The sequence below is a fragment of the Aedes albopictus genome, chromosome 3, assembly GCF_035046485.1.
Source record: "Aedes albopictus strain Foshan chromosome 3, AalbF5, whole genome shotgun sequence".
Classification (NCBI taxonomy): Eukaryota; Metazoa; Arthropoda; class Insecta; order Diptera; family Culicidae; genus Aedes; species Aedes albopictus.
The window spans coordinates 390,693,391-390,718,935 of record NC_085138.1 but is presented as its reverse complement, the minus strand read 5'-3'; the positions used below and the strand labels follow the sequence as shown (position 1 = coordinate 390,718,935).

Sequence of the window (25,545 nt, the reverse complement as noted above, 5' to 3'; positions counted from 1 at the left end):
ATTGCTGAAGACACGAACATTCTAGGTGGTCAAAATCATGAGATAAACCATGTAAAAGTACTTCGTTGTAAATGCACACTAGCGCCAGATAGCGGCGGAATTACGTACCAAACATTTCACCATTTGAAGGTCATAAACCTGCTGAACAACTTTGCCGAAGGTCTAAACTTTGCAGAGCACACGGTTTTTGAGATATAGTTTAGTAAATCATAAGGTTTTCAGGTGATGCCAAACTTTTTGGGGTGCTGCAATATTCAATTGGGGTGTTGCAATACTAGAAGATGCGATTCCATATTTATGGCGGGTAGTGTATATGCTTTCAACAGAACGCTATAATTCATTTTTACAAAACCAAAATTGTCCCGACCTTCCATTACAACCCCAACTCCAATCAAAATCCCTTCTACATACGCAACTCGTTAAGCTCGTTCCGTTTCCACTGTTGTCCATACCTCACATATAACACAGCGTAACAAAAATTAACTTTTTGTCTGTCTCAAGAGCAAACTTATGTGTTTCCGAAGGATTTTGGGCCGCTGAATCCGAATCCGGGCTCAGATTTGCTCTAACACGTCACAATTTTGAGCTATACCTCAATTTATAGGGCAAAATATGCGATTTTGGGCTTTTTTGATTGAAAGCCATTAAGTAAGGAAATATTTTTTTTTAAGCAATCAAAAGGTTAATTGGTCAATTAACATCTAAATTATCAACTCATGCAAAACATTTCGTTTTACCAAATCGAATTTGATAGTTTTAAGCGATTTATGTTAGGTACGATGTTTCCCATACAAGTCAACATAAAATGCTTAAATCTATCAAATTTGATTATGTAAAACGAAATATTTTGCAAGTCGTTAATTAAGATGTTAATTGACCAATTAACCTTTTGATTGCTTAAAAAAAATATTTCCTTACTTAATGGCTTTCAATCAAAAAAGCCCAAAATCGCATATTTTGCCCTATAAATTGAGGTATAGCTCAAAATTGTGATGTGTTAGAGCAAATCTGAGCCTGGATTCGGATTCAGCGGCCCAAAATCTTTCGGAGACACATAAGTTTGCTCTTGAGACAAAAAAATGTTGCGCTGTGTAATTAGAGTTACCATCGAATAATGGTAATTTTCAATAAAATTTTCAAGTATTGGGTTATTCTTCCAACCAAATCCAACATCATCGACAAGCAACGTGGAAGAGTTATGGTTTCGAAAAGTTTCATCGCAACATATTCCAACTGTTAGGTCGGTTTATCTACGTTCAAAATCTAAACCACTGACTGTCAGCCGCCACCGCAGCAATGAATATTCATTTATGCCCTCGCACCACCGACGAACCGACGTGACAGTGGCGATCCAAAACTGCCCCCCCCCTAATTTAAGGCGAAACTGGATCCATTTCCTCACTTTTTGGTTTTTGATTTTTTATAAAATAACGAAACAATATTTCTAAAATCGGTTTTCGTGCACATGTAGAGTATGGATCAGGGTATCTCCTGATTTTTTTTTCGTGGTGGAAAATGTGTTTCGTTTTTGCAAAAACCATTTTTGAACAAAATTTTACAAAAAAATGGTTTCTGCAAAAATGGAAAACATTTTTCATATCAAAAAAATTCAGAAGATACCTTGATCCATACTCTACATGTGCACGAAAACCGATTTTGAAAATATTGCTTCGTTATTTAATAAAAAATCAAAAACCAAAAAAATGAGAAAATGCTTCCAGTTTCGCCTTAACGGTCGACCACCAAAGCGAGCGATCGCTTCTGTCAAATCAGCGCAGACGCGAACCGTTTCCTACATGAACACACGGGGGTTTGGTGTCGAGCTATCAAATCATCGCGAGCCGTTATAGAGGTGGCGATAGTGTTCGGCTATTTTTCATCATGGCGTCGCGGACAACAAATTTGAATTTATTTGTTCTAGCTGTCACGTCGGTTCGTCGGTGCTCGCACTACCATGCATTTGCATACCTCTATACTCTTCGTTTCAGGTGCTGGTGATATCGCCGCAAAACATCGACGACGACGTCTTGACGCTGCTGGCCGATTCGAAGGTACGGCACCTGTACCTGCTGCAGAACCGGTACACTCCGGCGGCTATCTCGATCAGCCCCGGCACGGTCAAAGGCTGGCGGATGGTACGCCGTGATAATCCAAATTTACGGGTCCATCTACGCGTCGAGTCAACAAGTGCCGGCGAAATTCTGCTCCAACCGGAAGCCCCCGTGCACAGTATGATTTATCAGTCGCCCAAAACAATGGTGAGTACCTCTAGTTTGTATGTTATAGTGCGCAGCCAGTTGCGTGAGGTTTTGTGACTAGATGGGACCTGATGGGACAGTGTTTCTGTAACTACGGGACACGATGATCGAAATATTCTCAAACCAGCAAACAATTTTATAAATAAGTACAAGCAGAGCGTAACCAATGAGAGTATATTACAGGTGAGGAAGAAGAAGAGATGGCTATGTATTAGTAAGCAAAGAAAAATGTAAACACAAATAGTGACGTCACTATTTGACACGCGTTCTTATGGGAGCTCGCTTTGCTTGTAGTAGTGACATGTTTTGCACCAGACACGGATCTCACGCACACGAAGCATCTTCTTCCCCACCTTTATTAGACTCTCATTGGAGCGTAACATCACCAATCGAATATTGACGGTTTTCCCCCTTATCGAACGCGACGATTTGAATCCGTCGCGGATGAAACCGTCGCCAGAGTCGTCGCAGCCAATCAGCAGGCGGGAGTCTGACGTTTCTCCGATCTCACTAACACAAACAGCAGCAGAGGTGGTGCTTGATTCGTTGCGATGATTCAGAAATGCCGACTGGAAGTTGGCAACGCGTTTTGTTTTGAAAGCAACATACAATAATAAATCAATAAGTCAATCAAGTAATGAAATGAATCCAAGATTGATAATAAATTAAGGAAAACTAGCATGGTTTTGACACCTAATGGTTCGTCTTTATAGGTGGCGAAGAGTGAATCAATCGCAGGTCTGTAAGTATTCTGACAGACTTACTCTCCATCAGACTTTCTCTCCATCATGCGTGATTACCATCGGCTTGACCTGTGGCCTGGTAAAATTTTGGCCAACTTCCTTTATTTCCTTGTTGAGGCAGCACCATTAGGCCGTGTCGATTTTTGTAAAATTGCGAATACACAATCCCGAATAGTCACAAATGGTTGCAAATGGTGCCAAATGAAGCCCTGCAAAATTTAAAAATTCTAAAAAATCGGTAAGCTAGTCCGCAATCGACTTGAAGTTTTATATGGGAATTTTAATGTTTCAGTATGGGGAAATCCAACTTTTCAAACTTTTGAAGAAAAAGGCACATTAAAGCAACTCTAAAAATCCGCTCCCCCCTGAAGATTTAGTGCATATATTAGGGAACATTTTGTTAGAAGACAACTTTTTAGTTGCACTTAAGATAAGGGCGTTATTAAATTTCGAAACAATGGACATTTTATTCGCATGATTTCTAATTTCTTTAATTGGCATCACTGCACGTTTTGCGTGTTGAAGAGGGTGGTAACAGCCATCTGCGGCGTCACCACCCGTCGCTGGATGGAGACGCAAGTACCTGATAAAAATGAGATAGTTATGATTTTAATTATTCTTGCGATATTGCTTTATAAAAACTTGGTATCTTCGGCAAAGTTGTTGGCATGGTCAAGAGATGTCCAGTGATGAACTAAATCATTGGCGAATCCATCGCTGGGCGGCGCTAGTGTGCATACAAACTGGATGCAAAAGTACAAAGGTATATGTGTGTATCTCAATAACGTGATAATTTAAGTAGGTGGTGTATTCGACAAATTTGTTGGCTGGACCACGGGCTATCCAGTGACGAGCACAATGCAGTCTAGACTCCTACTACACGGTTAGTTCGAGGGTGCAGTAGGAATCCGTGTTGTAGGAATCCCAGAGTTTATGGGATTTCACCTAATTGGGGGTGTGAGCGAATATATCAGGAGTATTACAAGATAGCACCATATTTTCTTTGGCAAAGTTGTAGTACTAGAATAGATCTACCACACAATGCGTACTGACATTCAATTAGTTGGCAATTTGGCCGATAGAGGCGCTATTTAGAAGTGGTTGCTTATGTTCACTCGCCAGCAGAAGCACTCATAAGTTATCGCTTGCGATATCTCAAGATCTACTTGATTTAGAACAATGCTGTCTTCGGCCAAGTTGTTCAATAGGTCAAGAACAATCTGGTGGTTAACCAATTAGTTTGTGATTTCGCCGCTAGGTGGTGCTAGTTGTCAAGTAAAGTTTCAAACTTCTCTAGCTCGCGATCCAGATCAGATAGAGAAATGCCGTCTTCGTCAGAGTTTTTCAGGAAGTAAAAACCTATCTGGTGATTCAACATTTAGTTGGTGATTTCACCGCTAGGTGGTGTTAGTTGTCAAGTAAAGTTTCAAACTTCTCTAGCTCACGATCCAGAGCAGATAGAAAAGTGTCGTCTTTAGCAAAGTTTTAAGGAATTCAAAACCTCAGTGGTGATTCATGGTTTCGCCGCTAGGTGACGCTAGTTTTTACGTAAAATTTTAAACTTCTCTAGCTCGCGATCCAGAGCAGATAGAAAAGTGTCGTCTTCGGCTAAGTTCTTCAGGAAGTCAAGAGCTATCTAATTAAATAACATTTAGTTCGTGATTTCACCGCTAGGGTGCGCTATTTGTCAAGTAAAAGTTTAAACTTCTCTGACTCGCTATTCAGAGCAGATAGAAAAGTATCGTCTTCGGCAAAGTTCTACAGAAAGTCAAGAGCTATTTAGTGAACTAACAATTAGTTTGTGATTTCGCCGCTAGGTGGCGCTAGTTGTCAAGTAAAGTTTCAAACTTTTTTATTTCGGAATCCATAGCAGATAGAAGAGGGTCGTCTTCGGCAAAGTTCTCCAGGAAGTCAAGAACAATTTTGTGATTCAACATTAAGTTTGTGATTTCGCCGCTAGGTGGCGCTCTTTGTCAAGTAAAATTTCAAACTTCTCTAGCTCGCGATCCAGAGCAGATAGAATAGGATCGTCTTCGGCAAAGTTCCCCAGGAAGTCAAGAACAATTTTGTGGTTCAACATTAAGTTGGTGATTTCGCCGCTAGGTGGCGCTCTTTGTCAAGTAAAGTTTCAAACTTCTCTAGCTCGCAATCCAGAGCAGATGGAAAAGTGTCGTCTTCGGTAAAGTTCTACAGGAAGTCAAGAGTCATCTTCTGATTCAAAATATAGATTGTGAATTTGCCGTTAGGTGGCGCCAATTGTCATGTCAAGTATTAAAACACTATCTCAGGATCTATAGCAGATAGAATAGTACTGTCTTCGGCAAAGTTCAACAGAAGCATTCTGGTGATAAAACAATAAATGGTGATTCAGCTGCTAGGTGATGCTAGGCTGCTCGGAATCCATAGCAGATAGAAAAGTGTTATCTTTGGCAATTTTCTTCAGAAAATATAGACTATATAACAACCTGGTGATTCAACAATTAGGAGGTAGTTCGCCGCTACGTGGCGGCAATTGGCAAATAGAATTTTGAACATCTGTGTCTTCGATCCAGACCAGGGTTGACAATCGTCGTTCTCTTCAATGCCGCGCAAAGAAAAAAAAAATCACATTATCCCGATAGAACAACATTGACGACTAGCTTTTTCATTGCTGGTAAAGGGTTCCACGATGAACCCGAGGATGAACCTCAATGATATGCTATTGTTGCACCACAATAGTTGTGCTGCTTAATAGTAATCCCAAGTAACACGCTTGTCACATAAGAGCGGAACAAAAACCTGCTGCTGTAACTTTTATGTGACAAGTGCGTTACTTGGGAAGGATTGACATTTCAGAGGTCCGATGTTTGATCCCAGATGCAAACTTTTTTGTACATATATTGAAATTCATATTTGTGTGTTACTGTGCGACAACATAGACTCCGTCCACAGACAAACAGACGTAGCACTCTTAACCTTTCAGGACGCGCGCCATCAAGCAACCGAAAATGCACCGCGTTCGCGCTGCATACGACGAGCGAGGTTTTTTGGTGGTGTTGTACTTTTTACAACAGCGCGCGTCCTGAAGGGTTAAACATGGCTTGGCACGTGCATTTAAAGATTTGATTTGATTTATTATGATTGTAGGCATTTGCCCATTATCTTAAACTATTACAACACATACATTCATTTCACGTCAATTAATCTAAAAACTACATCTAATTACATGTTTAATTTTTTCTTTGGACATTGCAACATTAAACTGATTTCGATTAGCATTATAAAATGACATTATGCGATACATGGGTTCATTCCTAGCGTAATTTTGAACTCTATTTGGAATTTGAAACAGACGTACTTGTCTTAAACCTGATCGTCCTTCATACAATGAGACCTGCCCTGCTAGGTATGGAGAAACGTATCTATCATCTATGACATCCTTCAAAAATAAAGCATCGGCCATTTTCCTACGAATTTCTAGCGAGTCTATACCAACAAGCATGCATAATGATTTGTAATTGGGTAAGGCGTCTCTCCAACCTAGGTTACGAAGAGCAAACCGGACAAACTTTTTTTGAACACTTTCGATTCTCGTTTTATGAGTTTCATAATATGGTTGCCAAACTACACTAGCATATTCAATGGTTGAACGAACTAATCCAATGTAAAGCGAGATGATAGTGTAAGGATCGTCGAAATCTTTCCCAAGACGCTTAATCAGTCCAAACATGGCGTTAGCTTTTGCAATAACTTTTTCTGTATGTTCGGTAAAAGTTAGTTCCGAATCAAGCTGCACACCCAAGTCATTCACGCAGAACGATCTATTAATAACATCGGCACCCATCTGATACTCAAAATGAATGGTATTAATTTTTCTGGAAAACGACACCACATTACATTTTGACACATTGATCTTGAGACCGAACTTTCTGCAAAAGCTGGAGAAAAGCTCAATATTCCGTTGCAAATTTTGACAATCCTTCAGACAGCTTACTGGGATGAAAATTTTAACATCATCTGCATAAATGAGAATATATACTCCATCAAGAAAGCTAGGCAACTCGTTCATAACAGTGATGAAAAGCAGGGGGCCCAAATGGCTACCTTGAGGCACTCCGGAATCAACCGAGAATGCCTTTGATCGCGATTGATGAAGCTTAACGTACTGCGTGCGATTTTCTAGATAAGTCTGCAGCCATCTGAGAATTGGTCCTTCAATGCCGTGCTTCCTTAGAACAGACAAAATGGCGCCAGTGTTCACCACGTCGAATGCCTTGGACATATCCGTGTATAATGTATCCACTTGCAGCCCATCCATCATCCACTGAGTGGTCCTCGAGACAAATTCAACCAGATTAGTAGTCGTAGAGCGTTTTTTCAGGAATCCATGCTGGCAAATTGATAATCTCGGTTCGATCCATGAGTAAAGTTGATCGTAGATGAGGCTTTCGAACATTTTCGGTATTGCAGACAATATGGAAATTCCTCGGTAATTTTCCACAGGCAGTTTGGAACCCTTTTTATGAATCGGGACAATGTGCGAAATTTTCCATAACATCGGAAAGTAGCCGCAACGTAAGGAAAAGCTGAACAATTCAAATAAGGGCAATGCAAAAGCTTCAGCGCACATTTTGATGCAAAGGTTGGGTATGCCATCAGGACCGCTACCTTTGGAGCCATCCAGCGTCTCGATTTTCTTGCGTACTTCATCCAGGGAGAGTGTAATATCTGGAATACGTTCATCACAAGGTGAAAACACGGGTATATCAATTTCACTACGCTCGGAGTAAACTGCGTTGAAATAGTCAGCAAATAGCTCTGCCGCCTGTCCAGCGCAATCAGCCTTCATTGATTTGTACGTCACGTTTACTGGCACACCAGAATCACGCCTTGTTTTGCCAACATAGTTCCAGAACAATTTTGGATTAGACTGGATATTTAACTGCAACTCGTTCATGTATGCTTCATACTGCGATCGTTGTTTAGTTTTAAACTCTCTCCGCGCTTGCTTATACACATCTTCGTCTTCATCTGATCTGCTGCGTCTGAATTTATTGTACAACCTTTTCTTGGTTTTTAAAAGTCGTATAGTATCAGCATCGAACCATTCGGGGAAAGTTGGGCTACCCACTCGTCTAACAATTACACGACAGTGCCGAGAAAACACCTCGTAAACGGTGGCATAGAAGGCTAGTACATTGAAGTCGACAGCATTGTTAACATAATATGCATTGTTGTCCAATACATCAAACATTTCAAAACTTCGCAGAAAGCTTACCATTGAATCGATGATAGGATTCAGTCTCGATGCATCAAAGGTTACGGATTCAATGAAAACATCGTTCCAATTGACGGTTACCAACTCTTGCACAATAGCCGCGTGATCACATTGTTGTAGGTCTAGTTTAACACGTGTTGGTTGGTCTTGCAGCGTAGTCTCGTTGGAATCGTAGGTGATTTTATTGTAGTTCACGGTGAGTGACATAGCGTTGTGGTGCATTTCATTCTGAATCAAAGGCTCGCACAGATCCATTTGGCAGCATTGATCGTCGTTGGTAAATGCAAGATCGAGAAAGCGATTGTTTTGATTTGGTAAACCACACACTTGAACCAGTCCACACGCAGTCAGTTCATCTACAATAATGGATTCCTCCGGTGTGCGGACTTGCAGAGGTAGGAGTTGCAGATCGTCTTCGTTTTCACGGTACCAAATAGTGTTTTTCAGATTGAAATCTCCAATAACCACGAATTTGGTTTCAGGGTTCGTTGAATCCACCATCCTGCGCACGCTATCACAATGCGATGTATATCGAGCCAGACTCGCATCAATTCAAATTTCATTTAATTTCCACTATCCTTCCACCAGAGGCGCTAGTGTTCGATCGTTTTGACGTTTGCCAGTGTACACGTTGCTGAATCATGCAATCGACAGTATCTCGAGCGGTTCTTCGAACAGGTGGCTGTGTGATCATGGAAAATATACCGGGCAAAAGTTTTTGATGAATTTCCTCCAAAAGTTACGTCTGTTTGTCTGTGCTTCGTTGCTTAGCGCACTTGAGCGAAGAGCGAAACAAAACGACAAAAGATTTCATTTTTCTTAAAAATGCAAGCCCTTCATGCAACTAATTGTTGAATCACCAGATTGCTCTTGACTTCCTGAAGAACTTTACCCAAGACGACCCTCTTCTATCTGCTCTGGATCCCAAGATAGAGAAGTTTGAAGCTTTACTTGACAACTAGCGCCATCTAGCGGCGTAATCAATAACTAATTATTAATTCACTAGATAGCTCTTGATTTAATGAAGAACTTTGGCGAAGACCACACTTTTCTATCTGCGCTGGATCGCGAGATAGCGGAGTTTGAAACTTTACATGACAACTAGTGCCACCTAGCGGCGAAACCACCACCTAACAGCGAAATCACCAACTTAATGTTGAATCACCAGATAGCTCTTGACTTTCAAAAGCACTTTGCCGAAGATGAAACTTTTCGATCTACTTTGGATCCCGAGATAGCGGAGTTTGAAAATTTACATGACAACTAGTACCACCTAGCGGCGAAATCACCAACTAATTGTTACATCACAAGATTGTTCGTGACTTCCTAAAGAACTTAGCCGAAGACGATACTTTTCTATCTGCTCTGGATCGCGAGCTAAAGAAGTTTGAAATTTTGCTTAACAACTAGTGGCACCTAGCGGCGAAATCACCAACTAAATGTTGAATCACCAGATAGGTTTTTACTTCCTGAAAGACTCTGACGAAGACGGCACTTTTCTATCTGATCTGGATCGCGAGCTATAGAAGTTTGAAACTTTACTTGACAACTAGCGTCACCTAGCGGTGAAATTACAAACTAAATGCTAAGTCATTAGATAGCTCTTGACTTCCTGAAGAACTTAGCCGAAGACGATACTTTTCTATTTGCTCTGGATCACGAGCTAAAGAAGTCTGAAATTTTACTTAACAACTAGTGACACCTAGCGGCGAAATCACCAACTAAATGTTTAATCACCAGATAGGTTTTTACTTCCTGAAAAACTCTGACGAAGACGACACTTTTCTATCTGATCTGGATCGCGAGCTAGAGAAGTTTGAAACTTTACTTGACAACTAGCACCACCTAGCGGCGAAATCACAAACTAATTGGTTAACCACCAGATTGTTCTTGACCTATTGAACAACTTTGCCGAAGACAGCATTGTTCTAAATCAAGTAGATCTTGAGATATCGCAAGCGATAACTTATGAGTGCTTCTGCTGGCGAGTGAACATAAGCAACCACTTCTAAATAGCGCCTCTATCGGCCAAATTGCCAACTAATTGAATGTTAGTACGCATTGTGTGGTAGATCTATTCTAGTACTACAACTTTGCCAAAGAAAATATGGTGCTATCTTGTAATACTCCTGATATATTCGCTCACACCCCCAATTAGGTGAAATCCCATAAGCTCTGGGATTCCTACAACACGGATTCCTACTGCACCCCCGAACTAACCGTGTAGTAGGAGTCTAGACTGCATTGTGCTCGTCACTGGATAGCCCGTGGTCCAGCCAACAAATTTGTCGAATACACCACCTACTTAAATTATCACGTTATTGAGATACACACATATACGTTTGTACTTTTGCATCCAGTTTGTATGCACACTAGCGCCGCCCAGCGATGGATTCGCCAAGGGACTGTCCATTAATTACGTAAGGATTATTGGGGGGAGGGGGGGTTTGAAAAATCTTACGAGTCATACAACAATATTCAGGGTTTCATACAAAAAATCTTACAAGGGGGGGTGGGAGTGTCGAAAAATCGGGAAAATTGCCTTACGTAATAAATGGACAGCCCCCAATGATTAAGTTCATCACTGGACATCTCTTGACCATGCCAACAACTTTGCCGAAGATACCAAGTTTTTATAAAGCAATATCGCAAGAATAATTAAAATCATAACTATCTCATTTTTATCAGGTACTTGCGTCTCCATCCAGCGACGGGTGGTGACGCCGCAGATGGCTGTTACCACCCTCTTCAACACGCAAAACGTGCAGTGATGCCAATTAAAGAAATTAGAAATCATGCGAATAAAATGTCCATTGTTTCGAAATTTAATAACGCCCTTATCTTAAGTGCAACTAAAAAGTTGTCTTCTAACAAAATGTTCCCTAATATATGCACTAAATCTTCAGGGGGGAGCGGATTTTTAGAGTTGCTTTAATGTGCCTTTTTCTTCAAAAGTTTGAAAAGTTGGATTTCCCCATACTGAAACATTAAAATTCCCATGTAAAACTTCAAGTCGATTGCGGACTAGCTCACCGATTTTTTAGAATTTTTAAATTTTGCAGGGCTTCATTTGGGTCCATTTGCAACCATTTGTGACTATTCGGGATTGTGTATTCGCAATTTTGCAAAAATCGACACGGCCTACTGCACCATCATGAGCCTCTGTGAGGCCAACATGCACGAATTATATACCGCAGGCATCAATTGATGAAGACCTGCAGCCGTTGAGCGTTTTCCACTGATACATACCAAGTTTCACTGGCGTACAGCAGCACAGATTTCACGTTCGAGTTGATAATTCGGATTTTGGTGCGTCGACTAATCTGGTTGTTTTTCCATGCATTTCTTAAACTCACAAAGGCAGCCCTCGCGAGGGATCGTAGTGTGTGGCGGCCGAGTACGGACCCAAAAATTTTCACCCCCGTATTTTCTTGCGCCTGTCATATTTTTTTTCGGAAAAGAGTTTCCAGTGAATAGTGGGAAGTGTTCTGGATGGACTTTTTGAGTGAAATACGCGAGTGATGTGAGCGGAGCAGATTTATTGGCGGAGTCAAGCATGCAGCATAAATCTGGTGAGAGGGTTCTAATGATTTGATTAGTTTTTTGTTCATATCTGTACCATTAAGGGTCTGTTCCAATTGGCGAATTGAAATTAATTTTCACTTGAATTTGACAGGTCGACACTTAAACTTGACAGTTCTCCTAATGAAATAATTATCGAACTGTCAAATTTAAGTGAAGATTGGTTTTGGTTTTTCAATTGAAACAGACCCTTAGAATTTATAAATTTATTTTTTTTGATCATATCCCGCTCTTTTTAAGTTATAAGGTTTTTTCTTGTGATCAGTTACCATCATTATATGTTTATCCAAACGAGAGTCAGCAGGACATTTATTTTTTTTTAACAATTTTTGCTTATGATCAAACGTGTTATCTTCAACGTGATTGCTGCTAGCTACTTGCACGGTTTTCTAACTTATTCCATCCATATTTTGCTCATTTCCTAAGTGACCTCTCAAGCACTGTACATCGTTTGTTCCTAGGTTTGTTCACATTTTTTCGACGATGTTCCCCTGTAAGTTCATGTATTTTGAAACAAACTGTCGGGATCGCATAAACTCCTATACAAATGCAGAGAAGTTAGACTGACGAACATGATGTAGTCTTCAAAAAGAACTAGTCACCAATAATTTTGAAATACCAGTATTTTCTTACTGCGTCCATACTTTCTGGGGAGGTCTTTTATATAATTATCAATTAATTAAAGCGACCGTTTTTAACATATTAAGCTACAAATTAACGCATAACTTAATCATACTGAATTCCTGATCATTCCTGTACCAAAATCCCATTTCCTTTCTATTTTCGAGGGCGTCGGTGAGTCGCTGGCACCTCGATGGATAGTTATCCCTTCCTTACTATCCTTTCCCATCCACATAACGTGTTTCTTATCGTTTCAGAGACCGATCAATGGTGGTTAAGCCTAGGCTTGTTAGCCAGGACACAGTGTAAATACCTGTGCCCCATCCCAGAATCAAAAAGGCCCATGGGTGACAAAATTTCTTAGCTATGTCACTCCCAACGTTGGTGTTGAAATATAATAAATCACTTTCACTCACTCAAACACATCTTCATGATTTACTCAAATACACTTACACAATCTGAATCTTGTCGCATCACTCGCTTATAGTGATTCCCACATCACCCCATTCCAAATATCCAACTCCTTGACACCTATGGGAGTGTCGGTGAGTCGCTGACCTCTTGTAAAGTAGGTGTCATATCATCACATCCTTTCCTATCCTCGTAACGGAGAAGATGGGCGTGGCCGGCAATGGAAGTTCTCATGTCTTTTTTACTTCAACCTCTGGTTGGATAGCTGTTCCTTCCCAAATAGCATTCCATAAGCAATTAGAATAGGAGTATGAGAGTTTTAACACATGACAACTTTCAGTATGCAATCTACGAATTACTCCGTCACCACGCAACGCAACGCAACGCAACGCAACGCATTTCTTAAACTCGCAAAGGCAGCCCTCGCCTTCATGAGCCGTGTATCTTTGTCGATCTTGATGCCACCATCAGCTGCCATTTGGCAACCATCATATTGGAAGCTTTCAACATTCTCCACTGCTTGCCCAGCTACCGTAAAGCTGGAAAAGTTGACTGTGTTTACATCCAACGATTTGGCTTTGTTGACGTTGATGGAAAGACCTGCCGCCGAAGAGCGATTGGCAAGATCATCGAGCTTGCTCTGCATATCAGAGCGCCGTTGAGTTAGGAAAGCAACGTCATCTGCCATTTCGAAGTCATTAAGGTGCCCGTGGTAATGGGCTGCCAATGCAACCCGCGATTTGGTTTACGATCAATCGCACCTACCAAAATCTCGTCGTTCACGATGAGGAACAGTAGCGGTGATAGTATACATCCTTGCCTCACTCTAGCAACGACCCGGATGGGATCAAACCAAACACCGTTGTGTAGTACTCTGCACGAAAATGTCCTGTACTGTGCTTCAATGAGGCCGATAATTTCTCAAGGACACCCTTGCGCCTAAGGGCTCCCCACATGTGTTCCTGATTGAGAAGGTCGAAAACTTTTTCGTCATCAATTAATACCAGGTAGAGAGATTCTTGGAATTCGTTGATTTGCTCCAAGATGATACGGATCGTAACAATATGGTCCACACAGGATCGTTTGGTACAGAATCCTGCTTGCTGACGCCGGAGAGTTTGTGTCAATCTTCTCCTGTATTCGTTTAAGGATCACTTTGCAGGTGTCATCTGTGATCCACTGCTTTCTCTGGGTGCTTAACTCACTTAAATTCTCGTGTTCAGTATCATACAGGCATATCTACAATGATCGATTTCTCTTCATCGATTTTCTCTTCGGATTGTTCCGGAAAATACGACCAGTGTTCGGATGATCTCTCGGTGTATTTTGGTAAATGATAATTAGGACTAGCTTCTAAAACCCGTAGAGAAAATCGATGAAGAGAAATCGATCATTGTAGATACGCCCGTATGATACTAAGCGCGAAAATTATTCTCGCCGGTAGCGATGAAGGCGTACTTGATGGCGCTCCATTGATCTTCTACGCTTCTACATTCCGTAAAATCCGCAGCACGGTCCTCCAGCTCCTCGACGATAGACCTTCTCACCACAGTGTCTTCCAGATGGCGTGTGTTGAATCGGCGACCGATTTTCTCCTCCTGTCGAAGGATACTCGCAATGCGCAACTGGATCTCAATGATTAAGAAATGATGGTCGAACGCAATATTGGCGCTACGTTTGTTCCGTACATCAAGAAGGATCCGTCACCATTTCCGGCTGATGCAGATGTAGTCGATTTGATGTTCCGTGACGCCATCACAGGAAACGAATATCACTTTGTAAACTGCTCGATAGGGAAAGAGCGATCCCTCAATCATAATGTCATTGTTGCCACAAAACTCTGCAAACAGCTCACCATTCTCGCTCATTTCTTCGAGACCATGGCGTCCAATGACGTGCTCATAGTCCGAGTTGTCGGAATCAATCTTTACATTAGAGTCGCCCATGAGGATCTTCATATCACCTTTCGGAGTCTTATCCAGAGATGTCCATATCCTCAGTGTAGAAAAGATAAATAGAAAATACACCACTCACGCTGTGCATCTCAACAGGAGCCCGTCTCTTATATGGCCGGGGTTCTGCTAAACCGAACTAAGCGCCAAAAAGATAATTCCGATATAATTAAGCTTAAAGTTCAACCACTCACAAATAAACAACGGAGGAGATTATTTGAGGGCTGCAAAACGGTGAGTCGATAAGGAGAGCGTCCAACATAGCTCTGGCCCTCACAAGTTCCTACCTCATGCTTCCACGGGTCAAACGATGACAAAGACCGCCAGCTAGGAGTTGTGTGCTTAGCTGGTAGTGCAGCCTGGGCGCTGTTGTCCTTCTGACTTCAGCTAGATTGAGGAGGTACGATCCGAGCGTCTGTTCACCAAGGAGGTGCGGCTCAAACAGCGTCTGTTCTGGCATCCAGCGGCTGAGTTTGAAATGCTTCTCCACTGGAAGCTATACCTAAGGTGGCAGCCCCATCACATTGGATAGGGAACCCTAGTTGAGAACAACATCAGATGTAAACATCGGCATAAAATAGGACCGAAGTAAACACGAAGTAACGTTTAAGATTGACAGTTCGTTGAAACTCTGAAAATCCGCTCATTTCATGAAAGAAACGAATTGCTTAAAAAGGAACTTTCGAACGAAGTAGATGACAACAACTGGAGTTGCACTAACTGCCTTGTCACGAAATGGATCCAGCGAATGAACTGTCCAAAGACAGCTTTGGCCAATGACCATTTTGTATGGACAAAAAGAAATTTTTGTATGGATCAATCACCACGCGGGGGTGGGGGGGGGGGGGGTTGTTGAAAAGTCCCAAAAAAATGACCACGTGGTTTATGGACAGCCCCTTAGAGCGGTGGAGTGATTCACGATGGGCCGCTGTCAGGGAGTTCGGATTCTGCAGGACTTAGTGATGGTCAAACTGCGCCTAAAATTTTCCGTCATCTACAATGTACGGTACCGGCGACCGCCACGATACAACCTAGATCGACTGAGGCAACCGCGTGTCACCCCAGCATACGGGCAGAATCGTTGCCAGATGAAAGCAATTTTGATGTGACACTTTTAGAGCAGTAAAAGCATCCATCAACGACGCTTCCGAGAACACCATCGAGTACGTGAAACGGAGTCGACGGTTCGACGAGAAGTGCAGCGCGAATCAGGAGGAGAAGAACGTAGTGCGGGCGTTAATGCTGCAGCAAGGAACCGGACAGAACGTCTGACATTGCAAACAGAAACGGAAACAGCCGACCCGGCTTTTTCGAGAGAACAAAAAACGACGCCAGGGCGTGACATAGGATGGGCAGTGGCAGCCACGAACCGAATAATGTGGCGTACTATTGTTGATTATGTTTTATCTTTAATGTGATGCTGAACAAAATAATGTGTGTATGTGGGTCGGTATGGAAGGATAGACTACTGCTGGTGGATTTGCGATAGGCATGATGATAGTAAGAAGGAAATAGTGCTACAATAGGCTACAATAAACATTTTCGCGAATTGAGAACCGCTGTAATTCAACGGCACAAACCCTTCTCATAAGCTTCACGCTCCGCTTTTAGAGCTCTACATTTTTCGAGTGTCTGCGATGTATCCGTGACCTGAGCAGAAGTGTGCAACACAATGCGACCGATAATTGTCACCTTGAACACTGACTCTGGCTAGGAGTGCGTAACTTTAATTGCGCGCATTCACCACCCAAAAAACCACAGTATCTCTGACTCTTCCATCCCGGTTTCACCAAATCTGTCTCGGTCGTGGTTTCTGTATAGGGGCTGTTCATAAACCACGTAGACTAAAATTTGACCATCTCAGACCCCCCTCCCCCCTCGTAGACTTTTGTTCATACAAAAATTTTAAAATTAGTATGGAGCGTAGACTTTGGCCAAACCCCCCCTCCCCCCAAAAAGTCTACGTGGCTTATGAACGGCCCCATAACGCTCATCATGGTTTCCCCAGTGTGCAATTTGCCCATTGCTGTCGATTAACACATATGAGTTGAGAGCCTGGATGTATTTCAGATTTTCACCGAGGGGTAAATGCGCAGCATAAGTAAACAGTAGGTAGTAGCTTCGCTTTCCACTCCGCACCGAACTTATGAAAACGAGTCAAAATGCGCTGGAACTTGCCGCTGTGCTTTTCACTCACTGACTGCACGATGAAAATGGCGCTGCTCGAGAACGTCGGATTGTATGGAGGTGGCGTGGTGGTGCGATGGTGATGGCAGGGTGTTAATTAAGTTTGGAGATAGTTTGTTTATTATTCTTATTCATATGCATAATGGGGGGTTGGCTTTCGGGCGAATCCACACAAATGAATTGGGAACGAAAGGATCTATGGCTGGAACCTGGAGAGATTCAAACCGGCGGCGCGCGCGGAGTAGGGAGTAAGTTGGATGAAAGCCATATCTGTTCCGGTGCGGTGTTTTCCTGTATTTTAATGCTGTTGGCTTGTTGCATCGTCGGGTAGTGGGTTGTCGTTAGGGTGGATCAACAGCTTCTTGTTTAAGCTGCTGTTAGTCATTTGAAGCTTGACTGCGTGGTAAAGAGTTACCGGATGCACGCGCGACACTGTGTTCGCAAAACTGGTAAATTTACAACACACCAAGCTTCCTAGTTATCTTTTATGAAATCATCGGATATCACTTTGCATGGGAAACCCATTTCAAGCTCCTCGATGATACATGTCTATTTCATATCCTAACAGGATGATTGCTTCATTGTATATGGTCTAAGTAAAATACTCAAACCCCATGAATCGAAAGAATGGTTTAAAATAAGCCCGTTTTTTGATCCACTCTAATCGAAGGCATGGCATAGCGTGGCACGCTGCCCACGGCCACCGACGATGAGACTGTTTTTCAACAATTCAACTCTCGGTGTTGCTCTGTTTTCATTTTCAGATTACTTCGGATAAGCTGCTCGCTGCAGTTGATGCTTACAAATTTACGCTGGCCGTGTACGGGCACGAGACGCTGCCAGATTTTAGCAGTCCCGTCGACTTTCAGGATCGGATCGATAGCTTGCTGGTGCTGATGGCTAGGTCGTGCCCAGAGTTGAGTGTGCTGGTAAGTTTTGTAATAAATTACTGGGCGTAAACATTGCCATGGAAATTAAATCTGTTTGAGCTAAGTTAATTCAAGTTTAAAACTCATCACAAACTACGTGTTATTCCAGATGATCCGCGAACGAATCTCAACGGCTACTCTTTTGCTGATTGCCCGTACGGCACAGAACCTTCGTCAGCTGTACGTCCGTCGGAATCAGCTTGTGGAGGAATGCGATTGGCCCCAGAATCCCGAATGGACCGATGAATTCTTCCAGTGGCTTATATCGGCATCTCAAACCATCGAATCCACCGAGAAGGAAATTTCTCAAATTCTGCAAACCGACTGGAAATCCCTCAGTGATGAAAATTTTCAGAAAACCTCCCTCATCAAGCACGTGGATTATTGAATTAAATTTACCTCAATTCTCGCAAAAAAAAAATAAGAATGCTTCAAAGAAAATCCTCAAATAAAAACGGAACAATAAAGATGAAGTACCATCCGCCCACTCAAGAGCAGCCCCGGGGTGGTCTCATAATTAAGTGAAGATAATCGAACAATTATTCCACATCTACGGTGTCCACTATATCCACTTGCAGCAGCACAATGATGATGAAGCGAAGAACCACCCAGGAGTAACGGGCATCCAAACCACAAAGTGAGGCACACAATTCCCTCTCCCCATTACACTGTTGTAGGTACAATGCCATGGGTTTCCACTTTCCAGGAATTTCTTGAATCGTTATTATCAGCAATCATAATAGTAATGGCGGAGGAGTCCTTCGGACTGGTTTTTCTCATGGTGGCGCTGGTTCCCCATTGTATCATTTGGTGTGGTTCGGTTTTGCTCTTGGAGTCAAGTTTACTAGGTTGGTAGCATGCAATGAAGGACGATGGGAGAGAAAGCTTTGCTGGAAGATACGTACCTAAACGTAAGCTGGAGAAACCCACCGGGCGGCTGTACTTATTTTATTAAACCAGAGAATGTGGGGTTTCTCCGGCATTGTTTCGCACAAGATGAAATATTTTAGGTACACGGGCATGTAGGGTGTTGGAAAAGATGGATGTCAGTAGCTGTTGTGAGAAGAAGAGAGGATTTCATTTGTTGGCAATGATGGTCAATGATAATTGAAACAAAATAGCTGGAATAGTTTTCTTACCGTTAATGGCGATTGAATGATAGATTGCTATGAGAAGAAGCAACATGAACTTGTCCATGAAACTCTGTAGGACGACGTAGTTGATACTTGTCTTACTCAATGATGTGGGTTGAACTTTATCAAAAGTGCTGAATCATGCCTTACCCATGTGTTAATAAACTTCGAGCAAGTTCAGCCTACTTTATTGAATAGGACTTTTGTGTAGCAATGTCAATGACGTATGGCTTTTTGAAGATGACTTAAGTGCAAAGTCTTCAGTATGTAACCAGTGGTGTGTTGAAGTGTCCAAGATTTGTGAGATTTTCGTGATTTTGTGTTTCGTTGTATTGCTATGTCAAACCAAGGAAGTCCTTAAATATCTAAACATGGACACTACCCAACACCCACTGTGAGGTAATTAGTTCCGCTACTCAACACCAGGCGTCGCAGAAGGATATGTTGGGCGGCCATTGTGGGTGGTGTAAAGGGGGCCATGATGGGGCGAAATATAATGGGGGGATTACAGGACGGTCGAATGTCAGGATCGTGATCCACCATTGCTGATTCAGCAATTACCTTGCAACTTTCGCGAAAGCAAGACGTGAGCTAGCAAAATTAAAAGCCAATCTACAAAACCAGAAAATTTAAGACTTAGGTCTGTAAAGAGGAGTGTATAGTGGAAGTAGTGGAGTAATAATATAATCCAGGACCCCTAGGGCTTAGGCAGCATCCATTTATTACGTAACGCTAAAATCGACATTTTTTGACCCCCCCTCCCCCCTCCGTAACGCTTTTTTGTATGGAAATCCTAAATTTTTTGTATGGGCCGTAACGCTTGGCCATACTCCCCCCCTCCCCCTAGAGCGTTACGTAATTTGTGGATGGCGCCTTACCTGTGAGTTGCCCTGTACTACAGTTTTAAAAGCCTAGTACTTACCTGTGATATAGTTTAAAACTTGTACTTACCTGTGATAGTGCTACCTGACCAAGTTTGGAGGATTGTCGGAAGCACACCTCAACCCCGTTAGAACAATCCGTGGTCCGGAGTTTGACCCAACCGTCAAGAACGGCCCTCCGTCGACCTGATAGACCGCCGTTGGTAAATTAGCCGCCTTCTAATCGGACAATACAGGCGCGGCCATTTTGGAGACGTGTTCTGAAGTTCACGCGACACGCCAGAAACCGCGACTAGGACATCGAACGGCCGCCCAACTCACCGGAAGGCCAGAAGCAGAGAACACCGAGAAGAGACGGAAGAGAAGGTGTAGTAGCGGAGCAAGAAGAAGGGGCCTCGCCAAAAGTGAAGAAGAAGCAAGAAAAAGGTAGGAGATAGATTGTAAGAAAGAGGGAAACAAGAGCAATCAATAAAGGTACCTAGTTTGTGTGTGTAAAAACAAGAATAAAGTGGGTTTGTGTCTAAGCAAAGTGTTTAAGTGTTTCCTTGGCCGCGATAGTCAAGCGCGCACGCCAACCCTGAGGCAGTTGAAGGTGGGGGGTCTCACCAGTGCTGGGCAGGGATCGCCCACTAGTTACAAGTATACCAATCCATGTGGTCAATTAAATTTTTTCAATCAACTCAACGTACAGATGTACAGATAAATACAATATTAGTGAAATTACGAAAAAAATAAATCCACAGCTCAAATGAGATATGAACTCACGACTCTTATACGCGTCGGCAATAACTATTGAACGCGCTTCTTACATACAGAGTCACCACTGCACAGTAGCGAATCCCCCTTCTCTTACGCTGGAGCGCTAGCTCGGCCGATCTACGGTCGATCTTCCCTTCCGGAAGCCGAACTGGCTGCTCGAGAGACCATTTACACCCTCAGTGTACCTCAACATTCTATTGAGGATGATCTTTTCGAGCACCTTCCCCGCTGTGTCGATCAAGCATATTGGTCTATAAGCCGACGGTTCTCCGGTTGGCTTCCCCGCCTTCGGCAATGGAACCAAGCTCTGCCTCTTCCAAACTTCTGGGAAAACTCCCTCGAACAGGCATTTCTGCGTAGCAGACCAGAGCACCTCGTCACCGTCTAAACCCAGTAGGTTTCGCTCACGGCGGAGTGCCTCCCTAAATACCCATTCGTCGAAGTATGATGTTCCACCTTCGAGGGCTTGGCCTTGGCCTAGCCGCCACTTCCTCTACCCGCTGCCTGCTGTCGTTGTAGTCGATACTGTAACGACCCGTAAGAACCAGTCTTAGTGAGAAAAACCAGTGCCGGGACTCTCGGTGCGTACAATACTGTTGCGAACCGCCAGGCGATCGCTGTGAGTGTAGCTACCGTCTACTGTCCAGTTCGAACTACTTGTTAGGCCAGGCCAGGCCAGTGATGTCAATAATCGACATCGCACCGTTCCGAGTAAAGGTATACTCTTGATATCGACAGCACGGTCGTCATACAGTCCAGTATCTGCGTGAACTGTTCGATCGACCACCGTGGAAGCGCATAACACCAGAAGAAGACTCCGTTTAATTTGGTGACAACGAAGCCTTCATAGGTAGTAGACACCAACTCCTGGACGGGTATTTACACGTCGTCCATATATAGCCACCATTTTTCTGGACCCATGGCGATATCCGTCTTCCTCACAGAAACCGCCTGACAATACAGTTTTTGAGCTGCGTCATACAGTGATAGACATTCGTTTAGCCGAGAACAAAAAAAGTGTCAGGAAACTCATACAATAGGGTTTATGATAAAACATTTTTATCGTAGTAATAGTATATCTAGTACAGTTTTATAAAAATGTGATACATTAAACTTACATATACACTGAAACAAAACCGAGGGTAAAAACTTTTCAAATTTTCATTTTTTGCCTTGACATTCGTTTAGCCGAGGTAAATGAAAAATTTGTTTTCAATAGATTTTTTGCAATTTCGTGAGTATATTTCGAGAATATACTCCAAGGCATTTAGTTTATGACGTGTTAGCAAGATATTTGACCTTAAAAGTTTATTTATTTTTGAAATTCAGAGAAATATTATAAAAAAATGTCCCGATAAGGAGAAGCGACAATAAACAAATTTATTTAAGAAAACTGATTTCTGTAAACACTCAAACGTAAGCTAGATTAGCAGTTTTGAAAATATGGCACAGAATTATTGTCAGAAATGTTCAAATTATTGCATAAAATGTCATGAAAAAATAAGTATATTGGTTTTTGGTTGGTTAAACTTTAAAATGGGATTGATAAAAGCTAAAATAAATAGTTCTGCATTGAAATAAATACGTGCCTCAATGCCTGTGGAGTATACCTGTTTGATATTACCATTACTAAATGAGTTAGAAGACTGCAAAGTGAAAGAACTGCAAGAAGTGTCAGATTTTGTGTACCCTGTTTATTCAAAAGCAGATGCTCATACCAAAATGCAAGATTTGGTTAAATAATTGGATTATTTCATTCAATCTGAAGAAATATATTATAAATGAGTCTTAGTTGTGAACCACATTTATTTTCAACATGATTTATTTGAAAAGAATGTCTAAATTATGAAACAAGTAGTTCATGCTAAAAATTTGAATACTTTCGGTGCCATTTCTCGAAATATGAGCCGTCCAATGTATATTATTTCAGCCAGAATACAGTCTAGAAGATATTGGGAGCTATTAGAAGACGTAATAGTAGTAAACGCTGTGATTTATGCAAGTGAAACCATCATATTTCATCAAAACAATATTTTGATACGTGATTTTTTGATGGTTTGTGTTATTTTTTTTCTGTTAAAAACGTTGTTTTTCGCGAAATTTCAACCTGCTTTGCTCATGAAACTTTCATTAGATTCTTTTGAAACACTTCCGATAAAAATAACTACATCAAATCTCAATTGAGAAACATTTAAAATATTATGACAAGTTTATATGAGATGCATGCAAAATTAATATGGCAACACTTCCAAAAACGATCTAATTCATGATTTACAAGTCGATCTATAATGCAGATCACCATACAAAATGACTTTGTTGGATATTTTTCGAAATTTGATAGTTTTTTACACTCAAACCTCCATTTAGGTAGGATCCATTTAGGTAAAATCTATTTAGGTCCCTCCTTTTAGGTAACGTTACCTAAATAGAATTTGGTTGTGTTCAGAACAGTTGGAGTACTTATGATTGATGACGTCATACCCGACATTAACCTATCATTCACCTGTTTTTATTTTGGCCTTCAAACCCAACATAGACCCAACAGTTGTTCGATGTTGGTCCAACAGTGGCCCAACATACGATAAAAATTTACCCGACATTCAACAATTTTTCAGTCTGGCGGAATTTTTCAGGGTTTTTTGTGTTCCGCGCCCAGCTAGTCATTTGCATGACAATTCTCACCTGAGACCCTTCAAAACCCCCGAAAACGCCCCTGAAGCCCCTCCCCTACAGAAACTCCCTTGAAAGTTCTCTGAAACTCCGCATGACCATCTTTAAATCTCCTATTCGAGTTACTCTCCCTAGTTAAACTTCTTTGCAACCTTGTACTCCATTTAGGTAATGAACTGAATCCATTTAGGTAATGAATCCATTTAGGTAAAAATTCTATTTAGGCAGTCCCGACCCATTACCTAAATGGAGGTTTTGGTGTATTATGGAATTCTAAAAATTGTACAATTCGGCCAAATGAATGTCTAGGCAAAAAATGACATTTGAAGGGTTTTTACCCTCGTTTTTGTTTCAGTGTATATGTAAGTGTGATGCATCACATTTTTATAAAACAGTACTAGATATATTATCACTACGATAAAAAAGTTTTATCATAAAATCTTTTGTATGAGTTTCCTGGCACTTTTTTGAAATTTTTTTAGCCTCGGCTAAACGAATGTCTATCACTGTAGTGATTCACGTTCAGCTGCGTTACCTGCACTGTGATTTCTTCACTGCGGCTTTCTTGAAGGCCAGGCACCTTGGACCACCCGTTGGGTGCCTGTTGTTCACGGGTTTCCAAATGGGATCAGACAAATAAGTGGACTGGTGCAGTCTTGTGCCTTATGGCCATCGGCGCCGCATCTCCTGCATGACTTGTGTCCTGGTTCCAGACACCCGAAGCAATCCTTCGGTGGCTCATGGAAGGTCAGATGGCATACTGACTGACCCACCTTGATCTTCCCTACTTTTACGGACATATTTAGGTCCGCCGCGGATAGCTGTACCAAGGCTACCCGTGTCCCTGCCGATCCCTTCCGTAGCCGAACGGCTGCGGTGGCCACCTGCACCTTGCACTGAGTTCTTCCGCTTCAGTGACTTCGTCTTGGTTCTTCACCTTCAGAGTCGCCTCTGCTGTAAGAGCCCTCACTTCGACCCCTTCGCCAAAGACTTCTTCCATCAGACGCCCTTGTGACCCTTGTTGAAGCTCTAGGATCATTTCACTCATACGAGTACGTTCAATACTCGTCGGCTCCCAGATCCACGAGCTTCTTTGTCCTCAAGACGTCCGAATACTTAGACTGTTCGGTCTTGATGAATCACGCGCCAGGCACCTGCTCTTCTACGCCTTCCTGGTTTGGCGTCCCTGATCTCCTCGACTTGCGGTTTTTTTTTTCTTGCTCTTCGGCTCGAATTTTATCCAAGGGGGGTCCTCCCCTTTGTTCGCCCTACTCTGTGGTTTCTGAGCGCTTAACAACGGTCGCAACTCCCTGTTCCCTTCCATCCGGGACAGGCCAGCCTTTGGGCCAGCCTTTTCAGGCCCACTCTTTCCAGCTTTCCGAGGCGCCTGCCTGAGGTCCGACTTGCTGGTATTACTGCCGACCTTTGGGATTAGTATCCGCCTAGCCTTGCTCGCCGGTTCTGTCGCTGCTGCAGTCTTCACGAGTCTCTCACGATCTTACTTGGCATTGTCCATCGATTTACGAAGTCGCATCAGGATCGTTTTAAGGTCCTTACTTATGTTAGACTTAGTGGACGTAATGTCGATGATCTTGCAAGTCGGGGGTAGTCTAGCGAGCGCCGAGTGCTAGTTCCTTCAATGACGTGCGCTTGAGATTCCTTCTTAGTTGTTAGTTTAGGCTAAATATATCGACGAATGCTAGGGCGTCTTTCTGGGTAGACTTCGGCGCATTCAGCTTTATTTAGTTTAGCATTGCCCTGCTTGACTGCCGTATTCAGTAACAAATTTTGAAAACGACGTATAATCAATGGTGTAGTATTGATTATACGTCGTTTTCAAAATTTGTTACTGTATTGACCTACAAGCTTTAAGCAATCCTGCCTATGGTCTTTGATGATGTTCGACATCGACGACGCAAAGCCAATGATGTTATTCACTTAGCAAGTTTTGAGTTTTAGGAATCCCCGGTCAACAAACTGAGATATCTCTATTGATTTAGTACTGGCGGCCAAATTTCTTGGATACTCACCATCTATTGACAACCGTAATAATTTGGAAAACTGAGTTTTTGAAAAGTCCCAACGATCCGTTCTATACCTGGTAGATGGTCTCTTTTGGGAGTGACGCTGACGTCTTTCTACTTTATGAAGAAGAGTCAGGC

General features: G+C 42.3%; 1 protein-coding gene across 1 annotated transcript in view; it reads left to right on the top strand.

Annotated features, from left to right (window-relative positions):
- LOC109421166 (uncharacterized) overlaps nucleotides 1–18,432 on the top strand; it is a 54,529-nt gene extending 36,097 nt beyond the window's left edge. The window contains exons 4-6 of the mRNA XM_019695663.3: nucleotides 1,989–2,258; nucleotides 17,776–17,940; nucleotides 18,050–18,432. Coding sequence (XP_019551208.1) covers nucleotides 1,989–2,258; nucleotides 17,776–17,940; nucleotides 18,050–18,328 — 714 coding nt within the window. The 3' untranslated portion in view covers nucleotides 18,329–18,432. The remainder of the gene's footprint in view (nucleotides 1–1,988; nucleotides 2,259–17,775; nucleotides 17,941–18,049) is intronic.
- The last annotated feature ends 7,113 nt before the right edge of the window (nucleotides 18,433–25,545 follow it).